At 40.2% G+C, this 16,325-nt stretch overlaps 1 protein-coding gene across 1 annotated transcript in view; it reads right to left on the bottom strand.

Moving 5' to 3' along the window:
• Positions 1-15,154: 15,154 nt before the first annotated feature.
• The window catches only part of trabd2b (TraB domain containing 2B), a 70,950-nt gene continuing 69,779 nt past the window's right edge, over positions 15,155-16,325 (bottom strand). Inside the window, exon 7 of the mRNA XM_042417523.1 lies at positions 15,155-15,987. Within this exon, the coding sequence (XP_042273457.1) occupies positions 15,753-15,987 (235 nt within the window). The 3' untranslated portion in view covers positions 15,155-15,752. The remainder of the gene's footprint in view (positions 15,988-16,325) is intronic.

Below are 16,325 nucleotides of genomic sequence, written 5' to 3'. Positions count from 1 at the left end.
TTCAACTCAATAACTCAATGCAGTTCAGTTCTCTTGAGTAGTCTTTGCATGGCTGCCTTAAATTATGGTCTATCTATCTATCTATCTATCTATCTATCTAGAACAAAGAGCACATTTCTCTGTCTCTCCACCAGCAAACATCAGATCAGTCAGTCAGTCCACGCCTGCATGTCCCAGAGAAATAAAAATACAGTGTTGTTATGGTTTTCCTGCAGACACGTGAGGATGTGGTTGCGCTCCATCAAATATAATAACAGGACCAAACAACTGCCATGCTTAGGTCATCTGGTCCTAAAACAATATGAAGCGTAATGATTTACAGAAGATGCTACCCATGTTTGAAAATGGAAAATAAAAGCAATAAAAGAACAAGCAGTAAAATAAACAACAATAAAGAATTAGACTTAAAATCACAGAGTCTGACATCACAGCATTTTTTTGTTTTATTATATCCCACAGATGTTATATATATAAAAACAGAAAATCACCACATGGATTGGATAATGTTTTGGTGTTTATTTATCCTGAACTTTAAATGTGTTTTTTGAATTGAATAGTGTTAGGGTATGGCTTGGCTGTGCGCCACAGTCGCTGATTTGAAGTTATGCTAAAGCAATAAATGTGCATTTTCCACAAACTTTAAATGCATGTGTGGAATCTCAGCACAGCTTGTGTGGGCCTGCAGCGGGGAAAACCTCATGTCCGTTTAGCTCTGCTGTCCCGACGCTAAACTGCCTCAGCCCCAGCCATGGTTTCTGTCCCTCTCAACCTCCCAAGCTGCTCAAAAAAGCTCCAGAAGTGCATCCAGTCTGAATAGACCCGGGGGCCAACAAAGCGGTGTAGCCGTGGGGCCCCGGCCGCGCAGGGTCTGTGTTTGCAAGCCTCCGGTGGTTGAGATGAGGCGGTGCATGGGGCTGGGGGGCTCCCACTGCATTAGGCAGTAGGCTAATAGGTTTGGGATGACCTAAACGATTTGTTGACTGGGACAATAAATCTGTTGTGTGTTTCTTGGCATGCTGAGGGGAGGATTACAAGTTGTCACACAAAGGAATGCAAATTGCAAGCCAAACTCTCCGAGAGGCCTGTGGAGTAGCCAGCTATTTAGAGCATTTGTGCGGATCTGTGCCTCTCTCTCTCACTATTTTATGTTTCTCTATTAGTCCTAATAACTGTGAAGAGCCTGAGAGTAGCCACTGTATTCATCTCAAATCAATGGCTTTCCCGCACCAGACCCTATAGACCTCCACATTTGCATTCTATCGAGTGAGATGACCAGCAGGACAATTGGCGTTAAGTCTCTTTCAGGCGGCCAAATGGAAATCTTGAATCCTAAATGACATTTTCCCTCAGCCCTCTTTCTAAAATACACTCTCCATATTATTTTCTGTGCTGAGTTTTCTGAGCAGTATATATATAACACATAATAGTTCAGTTTTGGCCATTAGTGGAGATATGGGATGGGAACCTCCAAACATCAGACATAAATGTCAAATGCTTTGGCTTTGGAATGGACTTGTGAAGATGTCTGATCAGAGGCTCACTAAAAAGATATTTAATTGGGACATTTTGCATGGTCATCCCTGAGCTAATGAGTTGAAATCCTTATTTTATTTGAACAATCTGTCATTCATTTTCCAGAACAGGTTACTTTGTGATATTTAGGAGATGAGGAGTAAAATGTTTCTCCTGTAGAAAGAAAAATGGTCTGTTGATATATGGTATAAACAAAAATGACTAACTAATTGTCTCATAAAGAATAGCTACAGTGTAGAACCTAATGTGAAGTATAATTTAAACAAAAGACAAAGATCCCTATGTGCACAGTTACATTCAGGAACATAATTAGCCCTAAAGACCGGCAGGTTTAACGCCACTCCAGAAGAGGACAGACTTTGTTTGCTGCGTTAGCTCAGTGAGAATGAGGTTCATTCTTTTGTTTTACTGTCCTATCTATGAGGACCTAAGGGATGCACTTTTATTAAAATGTCCTGTGTTGATTTATTTGGGCTGGATGAAAACCCTGAGTTGTGCTTCAGGAAAGGAACCTTTTTTGTAGCAGATTTTATTTGTCAAGCTTGAGAGAGAAGGAAGAATATTTTGTTTAAGACCCAGTTGTAAAATAATCTGTGATTTTGTAATGAAATGAAATGTTTGACCACTGCAACAGTACTTATGGTGTTTTGTAAATCCATGAGGGTTGGACACTTAGTGTGCATGACATGAAAATAAAAGAAAATCAATCAAACATAGTATTACTTTTTTTTTCTTACCCCTTTTTGTTTTTTTACTCACTTTTTTATTTATGGTGCAATTTCTTTTAGATTTTTTCACTTTTGGCTCATTGTGCACCCTTCAATGATTCAACTGAAGCTGAGTTTTGCAGTGCTCAGTTCCCAGTCTTCATTTATGGGCTACCTCCTCCTAGTGACTGCAGGATGAAGTACAAGCCTCCTAAACGAGAGCCCATCAGCTGAACTGCATCAGCAACAGCAGCTCGACCCTGTTTCAGTGAACAGCCTAGTAGCACAATTCTCAGAGATGTTTTAGCCACATTCTACTTTCAACAGGCAATGTTTGACTATATAGGCCACTTGACAAGTAGGTGTTTGAGCACTGACAGAAAGCCTCACTTCATTGGCGGTGCTTTAAAGCCCCCTTTTTTTTCTTCCTGCAGTGTAAAACCGGACTGTGCGTCTGTGCGCCAACTTTCTGTCAGACAGCAGATGCCTGAGGCCGGGTGGACGAAACCGCAGGACACGGATCAACACGGAGATAGCGGAATTATTCCTCTCAAATCTCAGCAGTAGTCGATCTGACCTACCGCTACTTGAGCTGAGAGAAATTACAGACTGCAGAAGCTGCCGGCTCGAGTTACCGCAGTGTATCATGCGATCATCCCGACACAAACTCTCACTAAAAGTCGTAATGAATTTCGCTATAAAATGAACCATCGTTAATTAGATTTACAACTTTGACTTTTTCGCCACTGCGATATTTCAGGTACTGCAATTATAGACTAAGTGACACTACAAGATAAGCCATCATTCATATTTATATTTAGTTTCTGCAAACGTGCAGACACATGTAGGCTCAACAATAATATACCAATTATTAGTAATCAATACAGGCAACAGTATCATTGAAAGAAAATAAAAATGCTGAGGAACCATTGTAGAGTAATTATTATTTGGATTGTTTGTGGTTTCATCTCTCAAATATCTACATTTACATACAGTAGATAGCTTATGTCCACACAATATCATGGAAAAATATTATTTGAAATATCTAAAAATCACAAGTGTATTTGTTTAAGTATTGCGGCTTATCTTGGATGTCTGTAGCGTATAGTTCAACATAATAATGCGCGTACACCTCGCTGCCTGTACATGTGGGATATGCACAATGTTTAATCGGGACAATATTCTGCTCCAGGTTTAATCTTTGTAAGTTGAAGCTGCTTCAGAGGCTGTTCACCTGATTCCTCTAATGAGCTCTGATGGTTGATTCATAACTGTGATTGCAAGAGTCAGTTTCATGTTTTGACTTGAGCGGAGGGTTGTTTTAATTGGCGATCAGTCTGGAAAGTGTACACACACACTCAGACACACACACACACACACACAGCATCAATGCATGCACTTCTAGTTTTTTCCAAATGTACACACACACACACCACTGCTACCACTCAAAAAACCTCACAATACTCCTCACAATGCACCGTTTGCATGTATTCATGTCCAGCCATTTGCCCAAGGTTACCATATCTCTGTGCCGTCTCCCCCGCTCCTTAACACTGCACGGCAGAGATAGTTTAATTAAAGAACAACATTATCTTAGGGCAGCTGCACTCCTGGCAGTGAGGAATGCCCTGTGTTCAGTGCTGTGTCAGGAGAGAAAGAGAGCATGCCCATGTTTGCTGCTGCTTACTCTTCTCCTGCCTGTATGGCCCATGCTCTCTCTCTCAATAGCTTTTAATGGCGTGATTGTAAAACATCTTGTCACATAAGGGAGTTACAATGATGTTTTACAGCCCCCAGCTTTCAAAGATGAGCCATAATATTGCCCCCTGTAACTTTTAAAACAGACTCAGTGTGTGCAAAGAGTTGCATAACGCCAAAGACCATTATTTTCAAATGCACCCTTAAAGACAAAGTATGTGTGTTCTGATGTGGCTCATAAAGTGGGTACTTAAACACAAGGCTGCGGACATAGATACATGCTGCACACATACGCCTGAACACACTTACAGGATGACTAACAGCACACATATGCACAGAAACACCAATTAATGACTTATATAAAGAAAAGAGAGCGAGATTAACCAGATTGAAGAAATATTTGGGGCATTTTAGAGTAATAGAGAGTATCTGCTGGACAGACATAAGGACAGACAGACAAACAGACAATAGGCTGTGTGGAATAAAAAAAAAAGAAATTGAGCCTTCCCTGATTCTCAGTATTGTGTCACCAGTATAAATGTGTGTTTTCCATTCACCTGCCATTAATTTGTTTTCCATCACCTACCTGTTTTTAATCAACTCCGGTGTTTGAATCCTGATTTGTTGGCCAGGTGAAGCCTGTTCGGCCACATAATGTCTGAGGCCAGCACAGAGGGCGGGTCGTTTAAACAAGATTTTTTTTTCCCCTAATCAACACGATCGTAACCCCTGCAGAACAAAGGCATGAATATCCATTTCCAAGGAAAAGGGTGAGTGCCCTCTCCATGCCCCCCTCACCCTCCTCGCCCCTCGGTGTACTGTACTCGTTACCCTGGTAACCCCATGGGCAGAATGCAGATCAGGGGGACCAACGAAGCGGCCCCTTGTCTCCCCTCACAATTCACCCTGATGATGACTAACACTTTTGTTCATGGAGAGGGCAGGTGGGAGTTACAATACGCTTCAAATCATAGCCCACCCGAGATCTCCCCTTTACTCTCCCTCTATCACCCCCCCCCCCCCCCCCATCCATATCTTTCTTTCTCTTCTTTTCATCTTTCTAACATATTCTCTTTATTTAACTCAATCTCTCTCTGTTTTTGAATGATCCATTTAACCTTTTTCATTTCCCTTTTTTGTTCATCCCTCCACTCAGGGATGACAGTGAGTCCCAAGCTCACTCACAGCAGATGTGGCAGTGGTTTGCGAGAGGTCAGTGTTATCTAAACAGACCCATTGGGCTATTTGCTATAGCACCCTCCATCAAGCAGGAAGCTCTGAGGAATCAGCCCATCACTTCAATCAGCCACGACAGCATACAATGAATTTATAATGGCCGGAGCAGGGCGAGGAATGAAATCAGATGAAAACTGAGAGAGAGAGAGAGAGAGAGAGAGAGAGAGAGAGAGAGAGAAAGAGAGGGACAAAGAGGGTGGGGAGGACAAGAGAGCGAAAGATGGAGAATAAAGAGAGGGTGACGTGAGGAGCCAGAGGAGAGTTCAGTTGCTGTCTGTGTCAATGACCACTATGTGGGGGAGTGTGTTGTTTGTTTGTTTGGTCTGAAACAAACAAGTGATTGTTGAATGCGAGGAGATGGACTGTGACTGTGTTTGACAGTAAACTGTACAGTATATATGTACAGTATATATATGTGTGTGTGTGTGTGTGTGTGTGTGAGGTTACATCCATTCATGTGCACACGCTTATCTGTATACAATCTGTGTACAAATATACATACAGTAGAAATACGTGCAGCAGCTCACATGCATGCATTTGTGTGTATGTACAGGGGTGTGCACTTACACTGACTGTGTTTATTGGCCTGTTTGCAAAGAGAACTAGTAATCTTATCACTGTTCAGAGGGTAAGTACATGTGACAGTAGACATATACAAACTCTTGATCAATATCTTGATAGGTTGTCAGATAATGACTCTTCAGGCAGATATGGACAATTGCTTCAATATGTATGTTTTCCTGGCTTGTGTGCAGACAGCTTGGCTAAGGGCCACCATCCACAATTCACGCTCCAAAGCTGAGAGCGGTCCAGTCTCAGCTTGGACTGACTGACTGCAGCCCGGCCCCTCACTCCCCAGCACAGCCTCTGCCCTTTGACCACATTAACTGGTGGAGATAGACTCATCTCTCGGTCTTCTCTTATCACCTGGAATCAAACATTAAAAGAGGGAGGGAGCCAGAGTTACTCATAAAGTCAGAGAAATATGGGCACAGAAGGGGGAGACAGATAGATAAAGACAGTGAGAAAAATAAAGGGGAATTTTAAAAAAAATCGAATAACTCAAATCCAAGACTGAAAAGTGAAGGCAAAGAGGGGAGGGTGAAGAAGAGATACAACCTCGGATAGAAGAAGAGGACTGGTATGAAGACCGAATATAATTTAAGCAAGAAAAACAGGTGGGGGTGGGATAAAGTAGGAAAACAAGCAAGAGATAGAGCAATACCACGCCATGTCGCCTCGTCCTATAAGCTTTTGTTTCCTGTCTCTCCCAAGTTTGGCATCTAAAACAAGCAGGGCGGAGTTCAGCTGTAGGCAAACAGGCTGTTTTACGAGAAACCATTCCGCAATTACCTGTTACCTTGACTGTCGTGGTTTTAAGAGCGGACTGGCCTTGGAGTTACCTGGATACACCTGGAGGAGAGCGATAAAAGGAGCTGGGGGTATTAGAAACGCAAAGTGGGAATGAGCTCCTATCTGAGCAGCCACAGTCTGTCCGAAGAACTCCATCTGTCTGTCTGCTGTGCCATGACTGCTGGCGCCCACACACACGCTGCCTCTGTCTGTCTGTCTGACTGTGTGCTTCAATAAAGCCAAGTTGTCTAGTTTCATCAGCCTAGACAATGTTGCTTAGCCAACCTCTCCTCAATGCACACAAACACACACACGCACATGTGCACACAGTTCAAGATTCAGGCAGGAGGTTTGCTGATAGTGATGGGTAGGAAAATATTTGATGTCCCCAGCTTGGCCATTTAACATTCTCACCCCATTCTCTGACCTTAAAGAGTGTGCATGCATGCATACATCGTGCATGACTTTTTGTGTGTGTGTCTCTGTGTGTGTGTGTGTGTGTGTATTTTGTGCTCATGTGGATCAGCACAGTGCATTGCCGTGTGTTTGTTCGGGTAGCATTTAGCCTCAGTTAGCTGGTAAGACCCCCACAACCCTTTTTCAGACACACGCGCACACACACATACTGTCCTATTAGCAGGACTTATCAGAGCCCATTTGACCTCCACCTTCTCTCTGACCTCCATCCCTTGGGAGAGCCGGTCAGCCAGGCAAAAGTGTGTGTGTGTGTGTGGGTGTGACAGGATGGGGGGCTGCTCTGCCGTCTGACTGTGAGCAAACACTGATGGTCAAACACACAGCCTCCTCCACCCCTTCTATTCTCACTCTCTCTCCCTGTCCTCCTCACCCCTCTTTAGTGACACGGAGTGTATTGTGTTACTTCACTTATGTGTCAAATAAACCAGCAAGATGTACTATTTAAACGTAAATGAAAAATATACATGGGAGTCGCATTGCTTAACGCTTTTCTGATAAAGCCTAAAAAAATACTGAAAATTACAAAAGGAGTTTTGTTGAAGCGTTGTATTATGGAGTCCAAATTATCAGATTTCACAATGTCTGGCCAAGCTTGGCAACCATAGTTTTATAATATTCTTGAGTTGTTATTCATTATTCATGTTTTTCAAAAAAGAGTTATTATAACAACTGAAATTTAGGAGGAATGAACAGTTTTGGTCGCCCCATTCTCCTGCTCCCCATTCCTCTCTACTGTATCTCGCCAGGTTAGCTCTCATGGGAGGACTTTGTCTGACTTGGATTGTCTTTATTCACATGGAGACCACTAGGACTCCAAATTGTCCCCCATTCATCTCGAACAGACCAACTGCCAAATTTACCATTCATCCAGTTTCCAGCACAATCACACAGTTATCAAAAAAGTAATTGACATTATATCAAATATTGGCTGTATGAACTTTGATTTGTTTTTTGGTAATACAGGCCTGTTGGAACGGGACTGGAAAACGCAGGCTCATTGCTCAAATTTCCATTGTGTAAACTTTAAACATAATACTTTGCTTTAAATCTCTTACCTCCCACAATCGAGTTACCAGTTTTTCCACCAATGGGACTTCTGAGGTGTTTGATAGAGCCAAGTGCTGGTGCTGTGGAGTTAGTTCTGCCGTCCAGATTGGGTGAATTTCAAAACAGGAAAAAAAAAAATCTCTGCTGCTCTAAAGAAAAGGGCCTAAGTTAGAGGAGCAGAGCACAGCACAGAGAGGACTCTCTTCGGAGGTCTTTTTTTCTCCACACTCCTCCATCCTGTGTTCTGCAGCAGACAGGGTCTTCTATTGAAAGGAAACAATAGGGTTCTTAATCAGTGGACCTTTCCCCCTCGCCAGTTCCTGGGTCAACTGATGGCCCACACTGCTTTGTAGCAAGTGAACGGCATAAAATATATGTTTATGAAAAGGAGAATTAATCACAGTGGGTATCTTTGGATAAAGTCATATTTGTTTTTTATACCCTTTCTCCAGCTCTGTCTAGGAGGGCTTTCATGTGGCTGTAATTACCATATTTCATTAGCGTGTGGAGTGTCACCGCTGGAGCATCAAAGCGGTTGGCTCTTCGCATGTGCGACAACCACTGCCAGGGAAGTACACAACTATCTGTTTTTTTCCCAGAATAAATTCGCCTGCGCCTGTTTTTGAGTGCACTCTCTCCCTCAAGCTGCTGTCGATATCAAAGAGAACCCATTCCGCATGTGAAGTGCCCCTTGCGCAGAATAATAAAGCAGTGCATCATGGCAAAAAACTGTGAAACACAACACTCTCACCACCATCCTTCAATGCACACACAAGGACACACACGCACATATACACATGGACACACATGTATACACACGCATGGCATTCCTCTCTCCTTTGTACCTACATTAATCTTCTTGGTACACATTCACTCCTTCTACCTCTGCACTCAAAAACAAACTATTTTGCTTTACTGTATGTTGCAATACAGAACCAGTAGTGTATACTATATCTGCATTTAAAAGCCTTGTAGTTTATTTCTAATATGCATGCAATGTTTGTTCACCAAAACACACTATATAGTATTTATATACTTAATAAAAAACCTAAAAAATATGGATTATTTTCATATTTTTCTTACCAACAAATCCCATGAAAAAATGCATAGACCGATAGAGCTTGTGCCATAGAACGCCGCTGTTGTCCAGAAAAAAAAACAAAAACACTTTTGAAATGGGTGATGTATTCCCTTCATTAAAATAAACACATTGTTGTTAATTGTTTTCCACTAATCAAACTAATAAAGCAATGTAAACATAGAGCCATGTATCCCAGAGACTGCAAATGCTGTTTGTGGTATTGTTTCAGTACAACGACCATGGTCATTTTAATTAAAGGAAAAGTCACCCAATGCACCAGTATGGCCTGTTTTATGTGTTTTGATAGTTTCTAGATAGAACTGGAGTTCAATGGCAGAGAGTTACAAGCTATATCAACTGTGGCTACCCAGACAGTACTTGTTAGTTAGTAGATCAAATTTGTTGTTTTTGGTGCCTTGGTTATTTGCTGATAGAATGAACAACAAAAAGATGAAATAACACCAACATTAATTATTTTCCCTTGTTGTCATTTTTGATTTAGTTCAATTATCAAGAAGAGGTTCATTTACAAAGTGAATGTAGTAAATTAAACTACACAGACTACACAGTATAATTTGACCTCTTTACTATGAACAGTGCTTTGATATATGCTTCACCAGACGCTGTTTTGCCTTGGAGACTTGCACCTGAACCGTGTTAAGGCACTACAAGGCCACAGGGCTCAATCCTATTGCTCCAAGCCACACATCTTCAAGGGGATTCGGACAATGGTTGAGAATAATGTCTCAACCAGCACAAACACAGATGAGCTTGTCAGTTAGAGCTCACTAAACAGCACGGCTTTGCCTTTGCTATCAGCGGGATTATCTAGAGAGAGAAGGACAAAACACACTTAAACACACTTTTGTTTTCCCAAAGCTTTATGGCTGCCCTGGGCTCTCTCTGTGAAATATGGAGTAACATTCACCACACAAGACATCGTTAGGGTAGACAGACGTTCCCTGTACCTCATAATTACAGATCCAGAGTTTTAAAAATGACATATTGTAAACATCCGTTAGCAACAACCAGAGAGAATTGCCACTCCTTGTTCGTTGCATACATGTGTGCTACATAGATGTGATTAGCTGAAAGACAACAATCCATTGCTGTGAATGTGGAAGTCAGCTGTTGTTTGGCTGTTTGATAACTCCTCTGTGTGTTATTGCTGTGATCAGTGTTCGAGCTGCAGCTTAACAATCAAAGCAACATGCACTTGAAATGCTCTTAACAGCTCCAGCTGCCTGAGATCGATGTTCACCTTGGCTCCAGTGCCTGTCACTCTCTGTGAGGTATTGATCAAAGATGAGGCTACAGCGATGAAATGTGAAAACACTGCAGGACTCATATTTCTTTCACTATTGTTCACTGTGCCACATGTGTCATATAGGCTGTTTTGTAAAGGAGTATATGCTGTATTTGTCAATGGAAGTAGCTGCCAGGTCCAAGACCTTGGAGAGAAGTAAACAAATAATCCCTTATCTCACTGCTAATTCTTCCTTCACATCATTTTAGTGTTGGCAGTTTGATTCTTAATCCTTCTTTTAACAACTTCCTGGCCCCCTTTCAGTCAAGTCAATGGGTCTGAAGCCTGATCCAATACAGGCCTCCCCAGGCCCAGTAAGCCTTAACCTTGGACACCCCCCGGCACCCCCCCAAAAGAGGCCCAGGCCAACAGGGAAGGAGAACGAGGGGGGGGAGGCAGGCCAGGGGGTGTTGGAGGTGTGCAGAAAAAACCAAGAGCCTGCCACATTATATGCTTTAACATGACTGGCAAATCCACCACGGTTAAACAAACTTAACCTTCATTTGTGAAACGGTGCAAATCAAAGGGCAAAAAACGACTTGTGCAAGTAATTACCACCGGGGGAGAGCAACAGGGCAAAGGAAGGATGGAGGGAAGAGAGGTGGGAGGGAAGGGTGGGATGAGGCACCGGTGGTGGTGGGGAAATGGGGGGGTAGGGTGGTCTCAGGGACAGCTAGGCGTTAACAGGTTGAATGGAAGGAAATAGGAATCATTTAAGGTGAGGGGCATTTTTAATGAGTTTGCTCAGAAATTGATTTTCCACTGTAATCTTTTATTTATATGCGGCTGGCAGCGTGGCCCCGGCAGAGTGAGGGTCAGCCCTCAGAGCACCCTGTCAAGGCCCCCACTCCCTCAAACAACACCCCAAAGCCCAGGGAAAATGGTATTCTAGCTAAGGCAAATATTGTCCTGTCTTGGCTTAAGGGGCGAAAAAGCTGTTTGTTCTAAAAAACTTGCTCTTCACTTTTCTTTTTTTTTTTTTCCACCAATCAAGATGATAGTCAAGAGACTGTTTAAGGGTGGAAGGCTCTCTTGAAAAATTGAAACAAACTTTGCTCTGTGATTATTAATATTATCTAATTAATATTGATTTGAAGCATTTAATTATATTATCTAAAGAGGTTTTGCATTAACTGTTTCATGTTTTTTATTAAAAAGGGTATTATCAAAATTCAAGACATCATTCTTAACACACAGTAAGTCCATGTATTTGGTTTATTTCATGTTCTATTTATTTGTATTGATTGATTTTATCACATGTTAAGTGTCCAATTGAATTAGGGTTATATACTGGCCCATATCTTCCCAGAAACACCAGCTGGATATTTGTGTAACCTAACATGGATGTTGTCCAACTTTTGCCGAAATAAGAATCCCTTTCCACCAGTTAGGCCAGTCTATGTAATATGTTTATTTTAAGGAGCTGACTATATTAATTTAATTTGCTCTGTTTCATCATTAAATATTTTTTAATTGTTTATTTTATCAAACATTTCACTTCATATATTTCAAAGCGACACATTACATTTAGAAAAATCCACTTTTATTTAATCTTAACTCTAAACCAACAGTGCTGAATCAATATATATTGAAATGACTTATGCAAACAAAAATGATTAGAACTGTTCTTTATCCCACATCATAAAAGTGAGTAAAACAAGCCACAATGTTACTTGTATTGTATGATGAATTATGCAATCAGACATAAAACAACATTACTTGTTTTAAAAGTGCTCAGAAATGTGAACTGAAATGGAATAAAATAAAAACACCATATTTTTAAAAATTTCTTGTGAAACCAAAACCTAAAACAATATTGAATTAAGCTTTTATTTCCTGGATAGTTTGCAACAATAACATGAACAGAATAATGAGATGAATATTGCAAAAAAATGTGACGCAAAAGTGATTGGTAAAAAGAAATCTACTTTTTTCTTTTTATACTAACACTTTGAAAGTATATAATATTTTTAATATCTGGAAATTTCTTAGTGATAAAAAAACAATATGAACTCTATTTTGGAACTATGTGGACTACTGAGCCCCAATCAGATCAGTAGGTCCGGTTTTCGGGCTTATCTAAAATGCACAACATAATATCATTTATTGGATCAATTATAGCTTGAACACTTTATTGTATAATATTTGGTTAAAATGTGTCTATATAAACATTCTTTGTCCAGATATAGTATCTGAAAGGCAGTGCCTACCTGTCTCTCTGCATGTCTTCAGGCTCTGACAATGAGGCCTTTAGACACTGTTTCTCCTGCCAAACTTTATGCCGTTTGTGTTGTTGCTGAAGTTATTGTTAGACTGTAGCGCCACTCAGTGGTAGGAGATCAAACTACAGCAGTTCGACACAATCATTTAGGACCACTGTGGTTTTAAAATAATCCTGTCTCCATGTTGTTTTATACTTAGATTAAATGAGGAGTGAGCGACACTATAATTTGACATTGTTCAACACAATTGGATTCATTCTGTCCAACTAGAATATTCTGTTTTTGGCCACTGAGTAGTTCAACTGTGGGGATCAAGTAACTTGCACAAGGATAGATAGCTGATAGATGATGATACTTGTGAGAGAGCATTCATCTTTCATTTTCCTTGTACAGGATATAGTAATATTGTACAGTAGTTTGTTTTTTTTCATTCCACAAGCTGCTTTCCAACCTGGAGGCTGTGTCGTCACTTTATATTTGTCACATTTTTTTGTCACATTTAAGCTGCCAAATTTATTGAATCCATTTCCTCCTTTGTAACAATGATGTCTCATTTAAATGTAGACAGAATTGTGATTTTTCTGCCATTCAGGGCTCAAAATTTTTAAGCAGAAAAACATTTAATAGTCCATGAAAAAGAGGATATTTCTGCATCAAACACATGTTCACTGTAATAATTTAAAAGACCAAATGAGAAAATCTTATTCCATTTAAGTTACTTTTCTGTATAGTTCAGTTTAATTTAAATAAAGTTTTAATGAGCTGAATGAATTCTGGATGGTTAAATGTTGAACCTTCAACCTTGAGAAATGTAAAGAATTTGAAAACTTCATTATAAATCACGCCGCTCCATTGTAATGGCTTTCATTTTCAGAGAGTAGACCCTCCAAGCTGATCAGACTTAGCAGCCTATGCATCAGCAGAATAGCTTCATAATGTCTCTGCAGACCACACTTCTACCTATTTTCATATAATTTTATCAGTGTCCATTTTTCATGTCTTCAGCATGTTGTTCAAGCTGGTTTTGACTTTCATTCCAGTTACAGACTCAGCCTTAAACGTTATTCTACATGACTAATGGAAAAAATGTAGCGTTATAGTTAATGTATTTGTTAGTAATGGTCCCAGTTTGGTTTCAGTGCACTTCATCACTTTGATTCAGTGATGAATGACTAGCTTTTAGCTGAAAGTGAAAATATTGTTCTTGAGCTCTCATATCTTTGTGCTATTAAGTAAGCATCTAAGTGAAGTTACACCATGCTCAGCGAATTGTAACAAAGCAACTTCAAAGAGGAATTTGAAAGGCCAGCCACAGTGCAGCATAATAAGGTAATATTAAGCAATTGGCCATTTTGACTTATTTCACGGTTAATGACTGAGACTGAGACTGAGACCCAAAATCACCATGGCCTGAACCAGTGTCTATTTTCAGAATGTTCCATTCAGCCTTTACAAACATGTTAAAATACTTGTGCATGTACCTGGTCAGAAGGGAATGTTAGTTAGGGGAAAAAAGGCCATAATGCTCTGTATTGCTCTGTATGGTAAGTATTGCATACTTTTCTTAACATCTGTGTATTTTTGTCACCACATCTTGACTTTTTCATGTGTCTGTGCCCTTGTCTTACCTCTCAAGTAAATGGTGCGACCTTCTAGCAAACTTCTGACTGAAATAGTTCAGATGAGTTGAATTCAAACCTGCTCAAAAACGCCAAAAAACACCAAAAATGTCTTAATTTAAGTCTAAATTTGTACTAAACAATTTCCACTACCTTTAATCACCCGTGACTAAATTTCTCGACTTCAGCCTGGTCACATTATTCCAGCTCACAGGTATCCTTTTTTATTTTTATATTATTTATCTTCAACCTTTTGTCTTCAGCCTTTTCTCCTGAGGTCTGGATGATTTTACTATTTTGTGCATTGTGCTTATTTTCAGAGTTACTCACAGTCCTCTCTTGGATCTGTCTAATGCAACAATAGTACAGTTAAAGGCACATGTCGAGGGGTTTCAATTTCTAACCCAAACTGTTTTCTTAAATTTAGCCAGCAGATGGCAGAATGAGATCATCTGTTGTGCAATTTTTTCATGTTTTCAGTATATTTGGATACATACTGTATACAGACATTTAGCTTACATTCAATTTTGCTCTTGCTTTTTAAACATTAACAAAAATGTTAGCATACTTTTAAGAAGCAAAGCATGGAAACTTTTATGCTCTGTAATCTCTCAATATGTTACATACGCTATCAATATTAAACTAAAAACATCTCTAATTTCACAAACAGGCAGGGCTCATCTGTCTTTCCCATTTGCTGTCTTTCTCTTGAGACTGCTACAGATTTATTTGAATCCATTTTGCTTCCATGATTTGGCCTTGACGCTCCAGTCCAAATGATATATCCTTTGGGAAGAAAAAAATCTTAGTACACACGAGGTTTTCAAAGTTTATTTTTTCATTTTTCTTCAAAAGCAAGAAAATATACTCTTTTCTTCCAGAAATAATAAATATACAATATTTCTTTATGAACAAAATGCACAATTTACAAAAAGGGCAACTGAGTGCTCCACCTCCTACACAGTACTGTTTGACTGTATGCATTCATACTCATTTATCGCAGAGTTATAGATGTTATAGATGTTATTAGTATTTTCTATTCTCATTATTAATGTCAACCTTATTTTTCTATACAGTATTACAGTTTTTACTGGGTTGAAGACTCCACCACACAAACTCCTTAAAATTACAGGTCTTCATTGTGCTATTATGTCTGTTATTCTGTCGAAATACTTTCATGAGGTTTGAAGACTCCACCCTTTGGGAGTCTAACACAGTCCATTCATTGCTTGTGTCATGGCTGAGAGCTTATTCCACACTTCTTGAGACTTGAAAGGCTTGGCATTTCAGCAGGAGCTGAGTCTTCCAGCAGTTACTCAGGACGTCGTGTCCTGACTAAAATATTCCTCCGGTCTCTTGTCTGCATGTGCTGGTGGTCATTCCTTGTTTATCGGGTACATTCCACTGCTCTGGTATGGACCATGGAGGCTGTAGTGTCTGAGTGTCTGTCTGTGTGATAATGCTGTCTTGTGGTCAGGAGGTGAACAGCATGTGTGATAACAGCCAGGCTAAAATACATGACAGTGTGAGTGTGCTGTGGACTAAAGCTGGCTGGGCTGAGCTGGGATTAGATGGAGTGGAGGAAGTTGGACTCGGGGGTTTTTCCGTGGCATGGATGTCCATTCTTCTGTGCTGCTTTTGGCTGGTCAGTGGAGGCGACACTGTCACATAACCATTGATTATCCTCACATTAGGTGGTGGGGTGGTGCTGGAGAAAGAGGGACACAATAAATCAGGGTTTAGCCCGCAACTACAGAGATTCACACACACTTTATGATCAGTTGATCAACAAAATTGACAATCTATGGCAATAATTTTATAAGAAATTCATTGTTTATATCATTTTTAAGCAAAAATACCCAAACTAAGTAGCTCCAGCTTGTAAAATCTGAATATTCACTGGTTTTCTTTGTCTTCTGACAAGATGCCACCTTGGGCTCTGTTGGGTATTAAACTATTTTCAGACATATGAAACTGTCTGTGTCACTGCAGAGGTATTTCAGTAAACATCAGTTTACTAAAGGTCAATACAAAGTCTGCAGTAGT

This window comes from Thunnus maccoyii, chromosome 7 (genome assembly GCF_910596095.1).
Source record: "Thunnus maccoyii chromosome 7, fThuMac1.1, whole genome shotgun sequence".
In the NCBI taxonomy this organism is placed as follows: Eukaryota; Metazoa; Chordata; class Actinopteri; order Scombriformes; family Scombridae; genus Thunnus; species Thunnus maccoyii.
The sequence above is the reverse complement of the archived record's forward strand: the minus strand, read 5'-3'. Positions and strand labels throughout refer to the sequence as shown.